We start from the raw sequence: 17,520 nt of genomic DNA, 5'->3' as shown, positions 1-17,520 counted from the left end.
ATATATATAATAAAATAATAAATCATCCTTCTGAAACATGGAGTCAGATCCTTATCTCTTCCCTCATCCTCAGACCCCTGTGAACACCATCACACCAGAGCAAAACCCCAGGCCAGGGGATGAGTAATAAATGAGCATCACTTACTTCTACTACTACTACTACTACTACTACTATTATTATTATTATTATTATTATTATTTCCACTGCAGAGGGGTATCAGTGAGCCTGCCCTGGCAGTGCCAGCCCTGCTCCCTCCTTGCTGGCTTAGAGGGGAGGGGATGGGCACTCAAGGAGGGCACAAAGCCCTTCCAGCCCTTCCAGCCCAGCAGTGTTTGCTGCAGGGCCCTCCCTGTGATGCCAAGGAAAGCTCCCATGGGTGGACAGCATCTGCACGAAGCTGACTTCCATTCACAGGAATTATCCTGCACTTTAATAAAACCTAATGAAGAACAGAGAAATACTAATAACAAGCAAAACCCCAGTGAGGCAGCTGGAAGGCCAGTGCAGCTGCTCTGTGGCAGTGATTTTATTTAATTCCTTCTCTTTTTGCTGTTTCTTGCTGTAACTTTTCTGGCTGGCTAACCCCAGGTGCTCAGCTACACTCATCTTTACAATTCCAATTAAAGCACTCATGGTTTGATTTTAGTGCCTCATTTCCTTTACAAGAAAATAACAGGGAGAGACAGAATCACCAAGGTGGCTCCAAAGGGAAGCCAGAGACACCACAAGAGCTTCTTTTGGGGGTGTCCCTTCAATTTCCAGTAATCATACCAGGTTTGGGGGCAGAAGGAGCCTGAAATGCAAAGCTAAGCCCAAGAATTCCCCAGAATGAGCAAAGTTTACCAGCTCTGACAGCTGCTCCTGGCCATGTTGGTAAAGGCTCACTCAAACATTATTTTGGGTGCATTGTAGACAGGAAAAGGAAAGCACAAGTCATTGTGCCAGCCTGGATGATGTTTTGTCCTGTTCAGCCCCAAAGGCATCAGACTCCTCTGCTCCAGAGGGATGTTCAGGCTGAAAATGAGAATTTTTCCAGAGTGGAGCCAAGACCCAGAGTAAATTCCACACAAGGGCAGCTTTGGAGCACAGCAGAGGCTGCAGCCATTGGGGACAGGGGCATCAGTGCCTTCCCAAGGGAGGCATCTCACAGAAGGCCCTTTGGAGCCAGCTGACAGCTCCACAGCTGAGCATCCACATGGAAATCAGCTCAGGGAGGATGGCAGGAAAGCTGGAAACTTTGCCACAAAGCAGCAATCTGTTACAGGGAGCTGTTGCTTATTTTTAGTGACCATAAAATCACAAAATAGCAGGTTGGAAGGGACCGCAAGGGTCCTCTGGTTCAACCCTTCTTGGCAACAAGCATCTGACAGTGTGTGAGAGATCTCTGATGTAAATTACAGGTTGTGCACAAACCCAACTCAGAGACCCCTGCACTGTGAACCACACTGGGAATCCAGGCAGGGCAGGAAAAAGACAAGTTTAATTTAAACTTCAGATGAAAATAAAAAAAAAAACTTTAAGAAAAACAATAAAACCAAAGCAAAATCCCATTGCATCCTCTCACAATTATCTATTTTTAACAAATTACTTCATTATCTACAAAGAGATGAGGGGAAAAAAACCCAAACAAAACAGGCATGTCGTGCTAAGATAATAATGCAGCAGATAAACAGCAATGCTGTGCTGTGCCTGGGGACAGGATTGATTTACCATGCTTCTCCACATCCTTCAGTGGGTCCACTCCTGGGGACAGGATAAAAAACATGGGGGTGCCAGGCCCTGACTCCTCAAAGGTCGTTGCAAAATCCAGGGATCTCCCCACCACGTATTTGCTGCCCAGCTTTTCTTCTACAAAATCTCTGCCAGAGAGAAAAAAAAAATTGCCACTTTGTTCAGAAAAATGCAGATTTTCCTGTGAAGAATGAATTAGTTATGATGGAATCCCAGAATTGTGAATCCCAGAATGAAGGTTTGAGAAGACTCCCAAGGTTATCAAGTGTGACCATTGTCAAGCACCACTGTGTTCACCATTAAACCATGTCCTCAAGCGTCCCATCCACTTCTGAGCACTGACAGGGGTGGTGCCAGGGTTTTAAAATCATTCAGCTGGAAATGTTTTCCCTAATATTCAATCTAAACCTCTCCTGGTGCAACTTGAGGCTGTTTTCTCTGCTCCTGTCCCTGTTCCCTGGAGCACAGCCTGACCCCCCTGGCTGTCCCCTCCTGTCAGGAGCTGTGCAAAGTCAGAAGTTCCCTCTGATCCTCCCTTTCTCCAGGCTGAGCCCCTTCCCAGCTCCATCAGCCTCTCCTCATATGTCTTGTCCTGCAATTAGTTTTCACTTTGATCCCTCAAATGATTTAGAAACTGAAATGAGGAAAATGAGCAGGAAATTATTGTGGGGAGGCTCTGTATGCTGGGCTGTCCCTCAGCAGCAATGCCTGGTGCTCTGTGCAGGGCTGGGATGCCACAGGAGACAGCAGCTCCTGGCAGACAAAGGGAATAGGAAGGGAGAGCAGTGGGAGCTGCATTCAGAAGCACTATACAAGCTCTGACTCAGGAATCTCAGGAGGGAAGAGATGAGTTAAGGTACAAGATACAAGCACCTGCCACGTGTTGTGCAAGCCAAGCAGCCTTGCAGAGGAAGCAGCCATCCACACAAAGTCCAGATGATTTACACAATTGCTTTGATCTGCAGAGCTGAAAGGGAAGAGCTCTAAGAATGTCTGGAGCATGGAGCCTTAGCATGAGAGTGACAAGGGAAAATTCAAAGGAGTGAACAGGGAAAGGCTCAGCTCCACAGCAGCTGCTGGAACAGAGCACGGTGCGTGGAGAATGTTCTGGCTGGATTCCCCCAGGGTGAGCTCCTGACATCAGTGCTTTACAAAGATACAGGCACTGAGCACTGATTCAAAGGTACCAATGTTATATTCAAACCCCAGGAATGCTGCTGCAGCTCAGATGGATTACTCAGGCCTTTTGAAGGCAGCCAAATTCTTTCTAAGAGAGCTGAGAACCTCCTTCAAGGACTGCTGAAAGGCAGTTGGAATAGAAATGCCTAAGGGTTTGCAATTAAAAAAATAAAAAAAGCTTCCACATTTTTGGTATCTCTCTTTCAAGAAGATTTTTCTGTTCAGGGTCAAGATTTGGTTGAAGATTTTTCTGTTCAGGGTCAAAATTGCTGCTGGAAAGGCTCAGCTCACAAAATTTAACCAAGTCCATCAGATTTAAGGCCACAACATTCTTGTTTTACTTCACATCTCAGCTTTTTGAAACAGTGCCTTGGGGACTGAGAAACACAAGGTGCTACAAGAAGCTTTTTGCTGATGTTCTTCAATAAGATTGAAGGGGAAAAGAGATTTACAGGGGATAATCCTTTCTCAGGAAATTACAGCTGTTGGTGCACTGCTGGCCCTGAAGGTCTAAGGAGTGAGTCAGGGGCTTCTCCTGATGTTCCTTAGGCCTAGGGAATGAACCAGACTAGGCAAACATCCCCAGGGATCTGTTAGGAAGAGTGGAAGAAATCCCCAATTTCCCAGAGCCTGTACAGGCTTGGATCATCTTAAATTCCAAAGAAATCCTGCACCATCATCTCAGAGCAGGGACACATGAGGTGGGACACAAAAGGGCTTAGAGCTTCGTGAACAGCAGCTGGAAATGAGGTTGGGATATTCCAGGGCACCTAAAATCCCCCATGGCACAATATTACTCCTAAAATGCACCCATGGACTGGTCATGATGTCCATGGTCACCAGTGAGGTGTTTCATGCTGGCACACTGAGATATTGATAACTGAGTTGTATTTCAAGAAGAGTCCCCAGAGTCCTGGGGAAGGCTCAGTGAACTGTTACTGTTTGCACTTTGAGATAAGAAGCAAAACAAAACAATACAAAAACCCATTTAAATACTCCTGTGCAAACAGAAAAGCTTGATGTGCCCAAACCCTAAAAATATCCAGCCAAGCTTTTGAACTTGGATTCCCTTTTCATAAAAGAGAGACAGGAAAGGGGCTGGAATTTGATATTCCTGTTATTTTTGAGCTGTCTGAGTAAAAAAGAAATGAATTACAGTTGCATAAATGCACCTAAAATTCCAAGAGCTTATTTTACTCAAGCTAAACAACAACAGGAAAACCAATATTTTCAGCTGAGAGACACATGGAGAATCCAGCCATAAGAGTAAGAAATGAAAAAAAGATGGATTAGTATTAGTATTATGATAAACTGCAGTATTTATCCTAGTAAAAAAATAATAAGAGTGACCACAGGGAGATTCGCTCAGTCTCATCTGTGCTTTTCTGTGAACCTTGAAGCACAAACAGATGTAATTCATACACTGAGTAAAACACCCTGCTGTGTGCACATCAGGGGGTGCAGGAATATAAACTACTGGAGAAACAGAAGCATGAGAGACATCCCAGAAATGCCAAAACATTGGCCGGAGAAGGCAAAACCAAATCCTCATGGAGTGAAAGACCTTTAGTTTGTCCTGGAACAAGGAGGTTGCTTTTGCGTGACTCCAGGAAGTTTAGCCTCGCCCAGTTACCTTCACTACATAATTCAGCACTACAACTTTCAGAACCAGCAGCACATAAATTTTGCATTTTACAGGGAAAAAAAAAGAGAAAACCTCCATAAGACTTTTCTTTACTTCTACTCCTATTCTGGGATCTTAAAGAAGCTCAAACAGATCTAGTTACTAAAATGGATGTTCCTGAGCTCAGACTGCAGCAGATGTGTAACAGCTGTGTGGTGATGCCAATTTATGACTTGGCAGGGCTGCCCCACACCCTCCTTACACTGTTCCATCCCTGCTCCATCCCTGGTGGTGGCAGGGAGCTTGGATCCCACTAAGCAAGAAATTCCACTTAAATCCCATGTGTTGATTGCCTTGCAGAGTTCAGAGATCAATGAATCACACAATGGTTTGGGCTGGAAGGGACCTTAGGGATCATCCCATGGGCAGGGACAGCTTCCATTTTCCCAGGGACACCTCCCACTGTCCCAGGCTGCCCCAAGCCCTGGACAACCTGGCCTTGGCATTCCAGGGATCCAGGGGCAGCCCCACCTGCACCCTGTGCTGGTGCCTCCCACCCTCACTGGGCTCATTCAAGACCTCTGAGAGGAAACCACGCTGCAGAATTCCCATGCTAAGAATGCTCTGACAGTCCCAAATCCCAGCATACCCCTGAGCTCCTCCTTCTGCCCCCCAGGGGTGCCCCAGCCTCACCTGACGGCGCAGGGGACGCGGTCGGGCCGCAGGGCACGCAGGATGCACAGGCGCTGCAGGGCCGACTTGTTCTTCCAGTCCTGGGGGAACCTCTCCTTCTCTGGACACTCGGACTCCACAAACTTCTTCCACCGTTTCGCAGAGCCCTCGATGTCCCGATCCAGGTTTCTGAATTCCTCCATGGATGAGAGAGCCTGGAACAATTCAAGGAAGGTCAGGGAGAACAATCCTCTGTGCCTCAGGATTTTTCTAACTCTACCTACTCCTTGTGTTTTGCTCCACCAGGGAGCTGGAGCCTGGCACCATGGCAGAAACCCATCAGGACCAGATTTTGTCCATTCTCCTTGGATGGTTCCAGGGAAGGGAAAGATGGTTGGATGGTTTGGAACCATCCATCTCCTTGGATGGTTCATCAAAGTTTTTGGCACCAACCTGCACACCCTGTTAACTACCCCAAAATGGAACAATTCTCCTCTCCTGTTTGGAGCTCTCCTATTTCCCAGACTCTGCAGTGCATTGGTAAATAACTCTGAACTCCACAGAAAGTGTCAGCAAGGTCCCCTCACAGCTCAGGCACACAGAACAATCCTTTTCCAGCCCCAGAACCAAGGACACCGCAGCAGCTCCAGCCCCAAAAAGTGCAAACAACAGGGAATGGAGGAGAGCAACCTGGGAGGGTGGGACTGCATCCCCTGGAGCTGGGACTGGACACTGAACCCAGCATGGAAATGGAGCAGAACTCATCAAAGGGTGAGAACTCCTGACTCTGAGTCCATCCTGGGTCCATCTTGGGTGCAGCCCTGGCTGGGCTCTTGCACTGCCCAAGGTGGATCCTTTGAAGGCTTTTTTTAATAAATCCCCACTTTATTCCTTTAACTCTGTCCAGCCTCTGCTCCAGGAGCCTCTCCAGGCATCATCCCCATGCCAAATTCCCAGGGATCCAGAGAATTCCATGGAGACTGTGAGCACAGAAGTGATCCAACAGCTGCTGTTTCCATGTGTGGATTTGCACTAACGAGGAGAAATGTCAGCGACAGAAGGACTCGCTCCAAATTCAGCACCCTATCCTGATTTCTGTGAAAAACCCAGAAACCAGAGCACCAAACATAAGAAACTGAAGTTTCCAGGAATGATGGCACAAGTTCTGATCTGCCAAGCCCTTGGCCTTGCAGCAGTAAATGCATTCAGTGCACCTCTCATGGCTGAGCGGAACACAACTGCAAATGTTGAATTCGGGGAATTCTAAGTGCAACTGCTTATATAAAACATCTTCTCACTGTTGACTTTTGACGTGATTTACTTAAAATATCACTTCAGAACTTTGGCTGCTGCTGCTTCGAGAAGTCTCTTGGCTGATGTTAACAAGGGAGACTCTGAAAAATTGCTTTTTTCTGTCTAAATGACAGACATGTAATCAGGAATGATGGTCTCCCTCTCTCCCTGAACAACATATTGCAGAATCATGAAAGCTCTAATTGCAAATAAAACCTCTGTATTATATAAATAAACACTAAAATTGTCATTAGTCAACAATGTTAATAGCATTTATTAGGAGTGATGTTATGAATGGGAGATGCTTATATTTAAAAGCCAGAGGAGTGAAAGGTCTCTAGATCAGTAATCTTTCTGTGAATATTAATTGCTTTTCAATACCCCTGTAGTGAATTTTTCCAAGCAACTTAGCCCAGCACTAAAGGATCCCTGTTCCCAGGCAGGAGTGGTACATTGGGGCAGCAGATGGGAACTGCACATCAACCTGTGCAGGGTATCTATTTCTGTCCACATAATGAAAAGTACTTTTGTCACTTAAGAGTTGTCATGGAAATTGAGGGAGACAAAAAATATTGGTCAAAATAGAAAAGGATCCAAAGGGCTGGAGGACTTGAGCTCTTGTCTTTGCAGCCCACACTGTGATCACCTCTGGTGGCTGGAAACAGCAGGGGCTTGAGTTTATATCTCAAAATGAGACTTTTCCAGCAAAACAGGGCTGTTTACACCATGTCACAGACATCTTTTATGAAAAAGGATCCACCATTGTCACAGACATCTTTTATGAAAAATCCTTTCCTTAGGACTTTTCCTCCTGAGAAGCTGACAGGCCTCAGGAACAAAGTGTAAACATTGATTATCTGCTGCTGTGGAATGCAACAGGTGCATCTGTGATTGGCCCATGTTGGATGTTTGTAATTAATGGCCAATCACAGTCAGCTGGCTCAGACACAAAGACTGAGCCACAAACCTTTGTTATCATTCTTTGCTATTCTATTCTTAGCTGGCCTTCTGATGAAATCCTTTCTTCTATTCTTTTAGTATAGTTTTAATGTAATATATATCATAAAATAATAAATCAGCCTTCTGAAACATGGAGTCAGATCCTCATCTCTTCCCTCATCCTGGGACCCTTGTGAACGCCATCACACACTATCTTCTCAGAGAAAGTGGTTTTCCATCCAGTGAGTCACAGACAAGTTGCTTTATCACTTCAGCTTCCTCTGGCAGCTCCTAGTCTGAGTGAGAAGCAGCATTTCTGTGGAACTGGAGCCTCAGCAGCTCCCTGGGGCTCACACATCCCCACATGAGCTCTCCCAATCCCCCACAGCTGCAGGAAACACAGCAAGGATAAGGCACTGGCTCCAGGACAGGAATCCTGGATGCCACCACAGACTCCACACACCCCAAGGATCTGAGGGAATGGGGGGATCTTTGTGGGGACATCATCTGGGGGGACAGGGAGGACACCCAGGGAGGAGAGGAATCCCTGAGAATGCAGAGGAGCCTGTGGAGAGGAGAACAGCTCCCCAGGGCTGCTGCCACTGCTGCTGCACACGAGGAATGTCCTGCTGCCAGACACAGCACAACAAGTTCTGGACATTTATTACTTGCTCTGATCACTAAAGGCAACTGTTCTAAGGAAGCCATCTGCTCAAACTGGCCTCAAGTTGAGGTGTTGCTTCACAAGATGTTTAAAATCTTAAAAAACTCCAAACACATATATTAACAGTCTTTTCTTCCCCTCAGTTCCAAAAGGAATTATCCTTTAAAAAAAGAGATTGTTTTGCATTTTAAAGTATTTCCATAATTAAAACAGCCAGCCTTAGAATCACCTGGATAGAGAACAGCTCTGGGGCAAGGCAGGGCAAAATCACCTCATTGCTGAGCCCTGTACTGACACAAAAAGGGTGAAAATAAAACAGAGTTAGTAAAGGCAAAGCTGCCAGAACACTCCCAACACCCAGTCTGTAAGCACCCCCCAGCAGCCATGGGACTGAGTTTTAAAAGACAGAGGGAAATCAAAATAAAAGAATTTGAGGGTTTTTGTAAAATCTATCATTATCATTTAAGTCTATAACCACCCTCCCCAGCAGCCATGGGACTGAGTTTTAAAAGACAGAAGGAATACAAAATAAAGGAATTTGAGGGGTTTTGTAAAATCTATCATTATCATTTGAGGCTTCAGGTTGTACCTGGTTTTTATTTTCAGTTTTTATAATATATCTTGCTTTTCTTTAAAAAAAACCTTGTGCCTCTGCTTTAAAAAATTATGTTCTGTAGGGAACACACTGAACATCAAACATGTCTCTATAAAAATCACACAACCTGCCAACACTGGGAAGAAATTATATTTAATATTCTCCCAGTTTTAATAATCGGTGAGATGATTAAATCCTGATGATTAGTCACGATTGCACTTGCAGAATTAAGGAACTGTGGAATTTATGAATTGAGTTACACAGTTTTTAAGCAGAGATCCACAGAGGTCCTTGGTGGGCTGGAAGGGTTTGGAGTGGCTCGTGGGTGAATTTTGTGGTGGGGTTTGGTGACCATGGTGGGATTCAGCAGAAGGTTGGACTCCAGGATCTTGAAGATCTTTTCCAACCTTAACAACTCCACAATTCTGTGATCCCCAAGCACTTTGTAAAGGTTTTACACTGCCCATGGGCACATTTCAGCCAAAATTCATAATTCCTTTCTTTCATTTGCTGCAGCTGGCCCAGGAGTCTTTAGGAAAAGCAGCATCCTCACAAACAGCTGGAAAATGACAGCTCCTGGGAGAATGGCAGAGCCAGAGCTGCACCTGGCTTCAATTGATAGATTGGATCACTCAGGAAAAAGACGTACAGGCAGATGAATTGCTCCATTTAAATACTACTGTTAACTAGAGGAATTAATGTAGCAGATGATGGATTATTTACAATCTCTCCCATCCTAGGTTTTGGGTTGTATTATTCATACACTGAAGGTGTTATTTTCTGTTTAGCCGCCCTACCTGAATAATTTAACTCATAAGAAAAATCTCTACCAAGGTGAAAATAAAGATTTGATGGGGTTTGCAAGCTTCAATCAACTTTCAATCCAAAAATGTTATTTTAACCCTCCTTATTTCTTTCATAAAAGCTGACTGACAAGCTCAAGGCACTGTATGCCCCTGTCTCCCTTCAAACTCCTCCTTGCTTCTTTTACATTGTAATGGGGACAGGAGGTGTGCAGAGCCTCACCCCATCACTGTACAAACCCCCCCTTTTTATCTGCAGGGTCCCAGGGCATCACAGCATGTAGGATGGACACCACAAGCAGTCTGATGAGTGATGGATCAGATCTCAGCATCTTTCCTCAGAAAATTTCCAGTGAAAAATCATAAATTGGGGGACAATGGCTTCAGCTCTCATCTCCTTCCTACCAGTGCCTACTTAGAGCCAGCTCCACTTGATGGGAAAGGTCAGTAACAGAAACGAGACTTAGTCACAATCTTTGTATTCTCATTGCTTACAGCCACCCACCATGTTTTCCTCATTTCGCCTGAGATGTTTCCCAGATGGGTTCATGTTGACATTTTCTCTGCATTTTCTAAAAAGGTTGTTCAAGTGGGTTTGAGAACAGGCCTTGCAAAGTCAGGCTGTTCTCCCAAGCCGTGCTTTCCATCTTTCCTCTTCACTCTTGGATGCCTCTCAGCAATCAGGGACACACAGCCAGAATCAGAAGCCAGGCATGGGTCCCCCAGGGCAGCTGAAGGATGGTACTTGTGGATTTCTGAAAACTTCCCTGGATTTGGTTGTTATAAATCCCAGATGGACCAACACACAGCAAAACTGAAAGAGAAAATATGTCCCATTTTCTGCAAGAATTCAGCTGGGGCAGCTGCTCCAGGTGTCCCTTGCTGGAAAGCCCTCAAGGTCCACTGCCTGTTGTGAATATTTCCTGCATATTTCTTCTCTTTACTGACATAGGGAGCCAAATGCTTTTTCCCTTCCAGAGGAATCTCTTGGAGATCAGACCTTCCTGGCCTCTCAGTTTTGAGGTCCTCAGGCAGAACTTTTCCCCTTTCTTTAGTCTCTTCTCACAGTTGTGTTTTCAGGTGTCTGAGTGAAGGGCAGAGGGTGGCCCCAGGCTCCTGTTGGGGTACAGGGGTCCACTGCTGCTCTGAGCTCACATTGTGGGAACCAAACACAGGCCATGAGAGCCTCCAAAAATCCCATTTAATGTTCCCCAACCCAGGGAAAGCTCTGGTTTTACTCCTGGGGTTCCAGAGGTCACTGCCAGTCAGAGTCAAGCTGAGCACTGGGTCTGCAATCTCCAGAGCTCCTCATGTGAACCACCACAGCCAGGGAAAGGAATCAGGGAGAGGGCTCTGGCACACACTGAGGAGCTCCAATAGGTCCTTCAGCACTGAATCAGAGAATTGTTTAGGTTAAAAAGGACCTCAAATGCCACATCTACATGGCTGCTCCCTCTCCTCCTGTCCCTGTTCCCTGGGAGCAGAGCTTCCCCCCGGCTGTCCTCTCCTGGCAGGAGCTGTGCAGAGCCACAGGGGCCCCCCTGAGCCTCCTGTTCTCCAGGCTGAGCTCCTTTCCAGCTCCCTCAGCTACTCCAGCCCCTTCCCCAGCTCTGTTCCCTGCCCTGGACACACTCCAGCCCTTCAATGTCCTTCCTGTCCTGAGCTGTCCCCAGCACTGGAGGTGCCCCAGCAGTGCCAGCACAGGAGATGGGCACTGCCCTGGCCCCGCTGCCACAGCCCAGGTGCCACTGGCCCCTTTCCCACCTGGGCACACCTGGATTCATGCACAGCCTCTGTCTCCAGCACCCCCTCTGTTTTCCAGCCCCTCTGGTGTGACCCAAGGGCAGGATGAAGCCATTACTTCTCTTTCCTCCCATTTAGAGGGTGAAGAGGCTTTTATACTCCAAATGCTCAACTGACAGCAGGCTTTGTGTCAGGGAGGATTGAGAGGGAAAGACAGAGGCTTAGAGCATCCAGAAAAACTCAATTTCCACTCTGCAATCAAACCGACAAAGTGTGTCCTTAAATATTTGATGCGATCACAATCTGTGCCATATTTCAGATAAGCATCAGATCGTTAGCCAGCAGGTTAGAAAAGAAAAGGGGAAAAAAAAAGGTAAAACCTTCTCAAGTAGCATTTCTGTGAGACATTGGGAATATTTCTCTGAGACTTGATACAGAGGACAGAAGAATGTCCTTAGGAATCTTCTAGATGAGAGCAGATAAATGCCCATTGAAGTGTCACAATCAATGTTTTCTATCAAAGATGCTCTAAAAGGCTTTACATCTGAAGAACTGAGTTAATGGAAGATATTTAATTAAGACTATGATTTTCTTGCATAATAATAATCCTGAATGTAGGAGGGAAGCTGTGAGCTGCGAGCCTTTCCTGTCTGACCAGCCTGATCAAAGGACATTGCATATGCACAGAGAGCACAATGTATGCAGCAGATTGTGCCACAATGAATCTTGGAGAAGAATGAAAAATTTCCTCATCTAAAAAGTGCAAGAAGGAAAAGTTAGAAGAGAGATTTTTTTTCTTTTGTCCAAAAAAAAAAAAATCCAATCCAGTTTTCTTAAATGCAAAAGATATGATTTGGTATTTTATCTCCTAAGCCACATACACAATCTTATCATCTGCGTTCTGCAAAATTATAAATATGGAGTTAATATACGACTTTGTCTAGGGCTGTTCTCCTCCTCGAAAGCTGAATTCAGTATTTAGAGCTCATTATTCAACATCACATCTATTAAACAATGCCCTTTCAGTGGGGTTTTCATATCTACATAATGAAAATTCTTCCTCTTCAGAAAAAGATGAGGGAGATGATTGGGATAAGAAGTAATCCAGGCTGGCCAGGTGTACTCCTGCTGTGCATTAACTCACTGCACTCATCCCGTGGGACACATCTGCATTCAGCACTGAAGAGGCACTGCAGGAAATGTCACAAAGAAAATCAGGCTGGGGAAATGCACATTTCCAGCTCCTGGGAACAGCCAGACATGGGGACAGCCACGTGCACCATGAGGAGCCACAGGGGACCATGGAGGAGCTGGAGCTGGGAGAGCCTGGCATCCTGGGGTCCCAGGGAACAGCCTCAGAACAGCCCTCACCTCCTGGTTAGGGCCAAAACCAAAAAGTTTTGGGTTTGAAGACCACGAGGGCACAGCCAGTGGCTCCATCAGCAGTGGGGAAGCTGGAGGAGAGCCCAGCTGGCCCAGAGGATGCTCAGGGGGTCTGTGCCAGGCACACACCCAGGCTCTGCTGCACCCCTGGAACACCCCTGGTGTGGGCAGAAGGTGGCACTGTGCCCTGTGTGAGGCTGTGCCTGAGCCAGGGTCTAAACTCAGCCTAAACCCACACCTGCAGAGTAAGGCTAGGTCAGACATGGGCTGCAGGAGTTCCTGCTGTGGGTCTCAGAGCCCAGCACAGCAAGGAGAAGGTGCTGCTCCCTCCCTGCTGATCTGCTCCTCCAGGAGGTGGCCAGGCACAGCTCAGGGTGAGCCTCACAATTTGCCAGCTCTGTCCTGCTGGCTCAGCCTTGGCTTGGGTGGACTCTCCTGCTCTCAGGAAATGGCTGGGCATGAGAGCAGGGCAGGACCCTGCAGGTGGCTCTGGTTTGGGAGCTCAAGGGAATTTCACTGTGTGCACTCAGGGCAGCAAACAACTGCTGGCTCACCTCACTGCTGAATCTGGGTACAGTCTGTGTGGCAGACATCTTTCATGAAAAATCCTTTCCTTAGGATCTTTCCTCCTGAGAAGCTGACAGGCCTCAGGAACAAAATGCAAACAATGATTATCTGCTGCTGTGGAATGCAACAGGTGCATCTGTGATTGGTCTCATGTGGTTGTTTCTAATTAATGGCCAATCACAGTCAGCTGGCTCAGACACAGAGCCCGGGCCACAAACCTTTGTTATCATTCTTTCTTTTTCTATTCTTCACTAGCCTTCTGCTGAAATCCTTTCTTCTATTCTTTTAGTATAGTTTTAATATAATATATATAATAAAATAATAAATAAAGCCTTCTGAAACATGGAGTCAAATCCTCGTCTCTTTCCTCACCCTAAGACTCCTGTGAACACCATCACAAGTCTGAAAGACCAAGCAAAGACCCAAAAAAAAGACCCTAAAACCAAATTAAATCATTTCACCATCATGCTCAGAGAAGAGCCATGACAGGAGCTGTCTGACCAAGAACAGCTCAACAGGGCTGCCTGCCTTCACACAGGGTACAAATGACCACAGAGCACCGACTCAGAGATTAATTCAGAGAAAAGTCACCCTCCAGAGGACAATATCTGCATGGATTCTGTGTTAATTCAATCACACAATGAGCATTCCCAAGTGGCATTTGCACCTGGCTGTGGCCACAGCAGCACTGTGCTCTAAGGTGTGTCCACACATTTCCTGGAGAGGAAAGCACCAGCCAAGCCAGGAGACATGGCTAGCTGTGCATGGACAATGTGTATCCACACATTTCCTTCCTAGTGAGGATATCACCAGCCAAGCCAGGAGACATGGCCAGCTGTGCATGGACACAGAAAAGGCTTTCAGAAGTACCAACAGAAATAAAAACTTTCAAGGCAGACTCTGGGAACACAGAGGGGAAGAACAGCACAACAGGCTGCAATAAAGGAAATTGAAAAGAGACAGAAAACCTCATTATAGGAACAAAAGAACACTTTTGCCTTCTCCAGGGATCACTGCTAAGCCCCTGCAAATGAGAGGCCTTAGGACTGAAATGACCAACTCCACTGAGCACCAAAGGCAGGGGCTCAGCAAAGGCACTGCTTTAATTAAATGACAGAACTCTGTGCCCTTCCTGCTCTGAGCTAATGCTCAGTAACCCAGAGGCAGGGCTGGCACCGAGGCAATGACTGTGCCCTTTCTAACACCTCCCCTGCTCCAGAGCCAGGCAAAGCTCTTCCACAGGTGCCATTGCCTCCCACACATCTCACTGATGAACAGAACCAAGCGCAGAGCAGCTCTCCTCAGCCTTTAGCTTGAATTCAATTCCTGTTTCAGCTTTAAAGAAGCACCAAAGAGCCTGAAATGTGCCTGTTTTCCCAGGTCTCTCAGCAGATATAATTAAAGCTATTCCCTTTCCCTACAAACCACCTCCTTCTGGCCAGGATTTCTTCATCCAGGGGTGAATACCAAACTTACCTGGCACACAGTTACAGCAAAAGGCTCTGTGAAACTTTGTGCTGCACTTGAAAGAAGCTGGAAAACTAAATCATAAATGAGTGCTTCCTAAATTCCAGCACCACAAGCTGCAAACAGCCAAGCAACTGCAAAGGATTATTGGCCTCTATATATTATTAATCAAGCCCCAACAATAAATAATAAGTCAAGTCACACAAGGCCAGTTGCATGCCCAGAGCCCTCAACATTTAATGAGGTTTCCTTGGAAGTTAATGTGCCCAAAGTGGGAGGCTCAGAATGGGCCACAAATATCAATATTGATTTCTTCTGGCACTATCTTGGCCAGAACCCCCTGGCAAAAGGAGTCCTTTGGGCTGGAGCATTTGCAATGTTTCTGTGAAAAATCAGCAGAATGCTAAATTTCACTTTGAATTTGAAATATAAATCTGAAGCGTACTTTGTTCAAGCTTTGTTGAAGAAACAATTTATTATAGTATTTAATCTTCTTGATATAAGAAAAGGAGATTTTAGCCTGCTAATAAACTGTGCAGAATCCATGACTAATTAACCTAATTATAGCAGTCTGTGACAAAATATGATTTTACTAAACCCATGCCTCAAGTAACTAGAATTGCCAAAACCTCAGAGGTTAATAAACCAACAGACATCAACAGAAACACTAATAAAAGTTGACACCATATTATTTATAGCAAAATCAATAACACAGTCATCACAAAAGGCAATCTGAAGGGTATTTGGTATCTGATAATGCAAAATTCACCATCAGAAAGTCTTGAAATTCATAAAATTAGTGCAGATTACTGGGCAGTGACTCTTGTGCAGTTCCTGGGGCCATCAGATGAACACTGAGGACACCTGAGGTGTGCAGCAGACCTGGAAACCTTCTCATGAACAGCAGTGTGGTGTTTGTGAGGTCCACAGGATGAGGTGTGAGATGAGAATCTCCCTCCAAGTTCACAAAAGACTTATTTACATGATATTAGATTACATTACATTATATTATATCTATACTAAAGATCAATCTATACTCAAAAGCAGTGTTGGACCTGCAGAACTCTCCATGTCTGTGGCCTTTTTGTGCTGCCCTTCAGGGCAGTGTTCACCAAATGCCACAAGGACCCTTGTCACCATGATATTTTCTGAAAAATTCCTTTGCCAGGATTTCTTCTCCTGGCAAGATGAGAAGCCTCAGCTTCTCCATGTTTTGCTGTTCTGGAATGTGGCCTGGAGATTGTTTATCCAAACATATGAATTGTTTTTAATTAATGACCAATCACCATCAGCTGTGTCGGACTCTGAGGAATCAGTCATGAGCTTTCATGATCATTCTTGCTAAGCCTTCTGATATATCCTTCCTCTTTCCTTAGTATAGTAATATATGATATGATATGATATATGATATGATATGATTGATATATAATATATATAATATATCAGCCTTCTGAGAACATGGAGTCAACTTCTCATCTCTCACCTCATCCTGGAGGCCTCACAACACCACAGACCCTCTGGAGGGTTTTAGAGGAGATAAAGGGAGCTGATTTCTGTGGATCAGTTACCTTGATTCCTCCCCAGGCATGGTCAGACAGGAACTCCACAGGGCTTGTGACTCCAGGCTGTGCTGGGTATCTGAGCAGGAAATCCAGTTCTGCTGGGTCGATTTCTTTATTCATCAGAAGTATCTGTAATTTCAAACAAACAAGATATCCTAGAGCAGCAGATTAATTATTCAATTAACATGCTTGAAAAATGTGTGGCTGAAATGTAGAGTGCCCTGCGCTGGAGAGGTGTGATGGACACATCATGTAGGTGTCCCAAAAGAGGACCAGGAATGAGTTGGCAAGAGGAAAAAGGTTGGGAAAGCCATATAGTAAAGGCTGAGTTCCACGTGGAGAGCACCTTGAGGAGAAGGCCCTGACAGCAGAGCCAGATTGGACAAAAAAATAAAAATTATACAAACACTGTGGACATGGGACAGCAGCACTGCAGCAGGCACTTCTTTAGGTTCAGTGCAAGAGCCCTTCCAGGCCAGTTTGCTTTGCCATTTTCTGCAGGTCCTGCAAGCAGGAATCTCTCAAATAACCTTTGTTAGTGTAATTCAAATCCAGCACAGCATCCATGCCTGTTATTGGCAGGAAAAAATCCTGTGAGGAGCAGCTGAGGGAGCTGGGAAGGGGCTCAGCCTGCAGAAAAGGGGGATCAGGGGGAAATGGTGGCTCTGCACAGCTCCTGCCAGGAGGGGACAGCCCCAGGTTGGGCTCTGCTCCAGGGAACAGGGACAGGAGCAGAGGGAACGGCCTCAGGCTGGGCCAGGGCAGCTCCGGGTGGGCACAGCAGGAATTTCCCCTTGGAAAGAGAGCTCAGGGATTGGAAATGCCCAGGGAGGGTTGGAGTGCCCATCCCTGGAGGTGCCAAGGAATTCCTGGAGGTGGCACTGAGAGCTCTGGGCTGGGGACAAGGTGGGGATCAGGCTGGACTCAGTGGTCTGGGAGGGCTTTCCCAGCCTGAATGATTTCGTGATTCCCAGAGAGGCAGAGAAGACAATCAAGCCCCTGCATGGGCTGCTCTGGCAGTGAAGCCTGGCACACAGGGTGCTGCTGGTACCTGGAAGGTGAGCTGGGCACTGAAGGTCAGTTTGTCCCTCTCGAAGAGCCCCCGGGCCGTGTACTGGAACACGGAGAAGGTGATGCTGTCTGTGAGGCTCAGCACCCGCCCTGCCAGGCTCTCAGCAGGGGCTGCCCTCTCCATGGCCTTCTGGAACACCCCCTGGAATGCCTGGGAGGGAGACACAGCAGGAAGGAGCAGTGAGAGATGCTCTTTGCACACCCCTGGGGTGTCACAGTGATGCCA

At 46.3% G+C, this 17,520-nt stretch overlaps 1 protein-coding gene across 1 annotated transcript in view; it reads right to left on the bottom strand.

Moving 5' to 3' along the window:
• Positions 1-17,520, bottom strand: part of DNAH9 (dynein axonemal heavy chain 9) — a 149,601-nt gene that overhangs the window by 34,476 nt on the left and 97,605 nt on the right. Inside the window, exons 59-62 of the mRNA XM_054278578.1 lie at positions 17,275-17,445; positions 16,230-16,352; positions 5,229-5,422; positions 1,712-1,860 (exon numbers count right to left, since the gene is read on the bottom strand). Of these exons, the coding sequence (XP_054134553.1) occupies positions 1,712-1,860; positions 5,229-5,422; positions 16,230-16,352; positions 17,275-17,445 (637 nt within the window). The remainder of the gene's footprint in view (positions 1-1,711; positions 1,861-5,228; positions 5,423-16,229; positions 16,353-17,274; positions 17,446-17,520) is intronic.

This window comes from Melozone crissalis, unplaced genomic scaffold (assembly GCF_028551555.1).
Source record: "Melozone crissalis strain CALT ecotype California unplaced genomic scaffold, PUWL_Pcris_2 ptg000026l_1, whole genome shotgun sequence".
Lineage (NCBI taxonomy): Eukaryota > Metazoa > Chordata > Aves > Passeriformes > Passerellidae > Melozone > Melozone crissalis.
The sequence above is the reverse complement of the archived record's forward strand: the minus strand, read 5'-3'. Positions and strand labels throughout refer to the sequence as shown.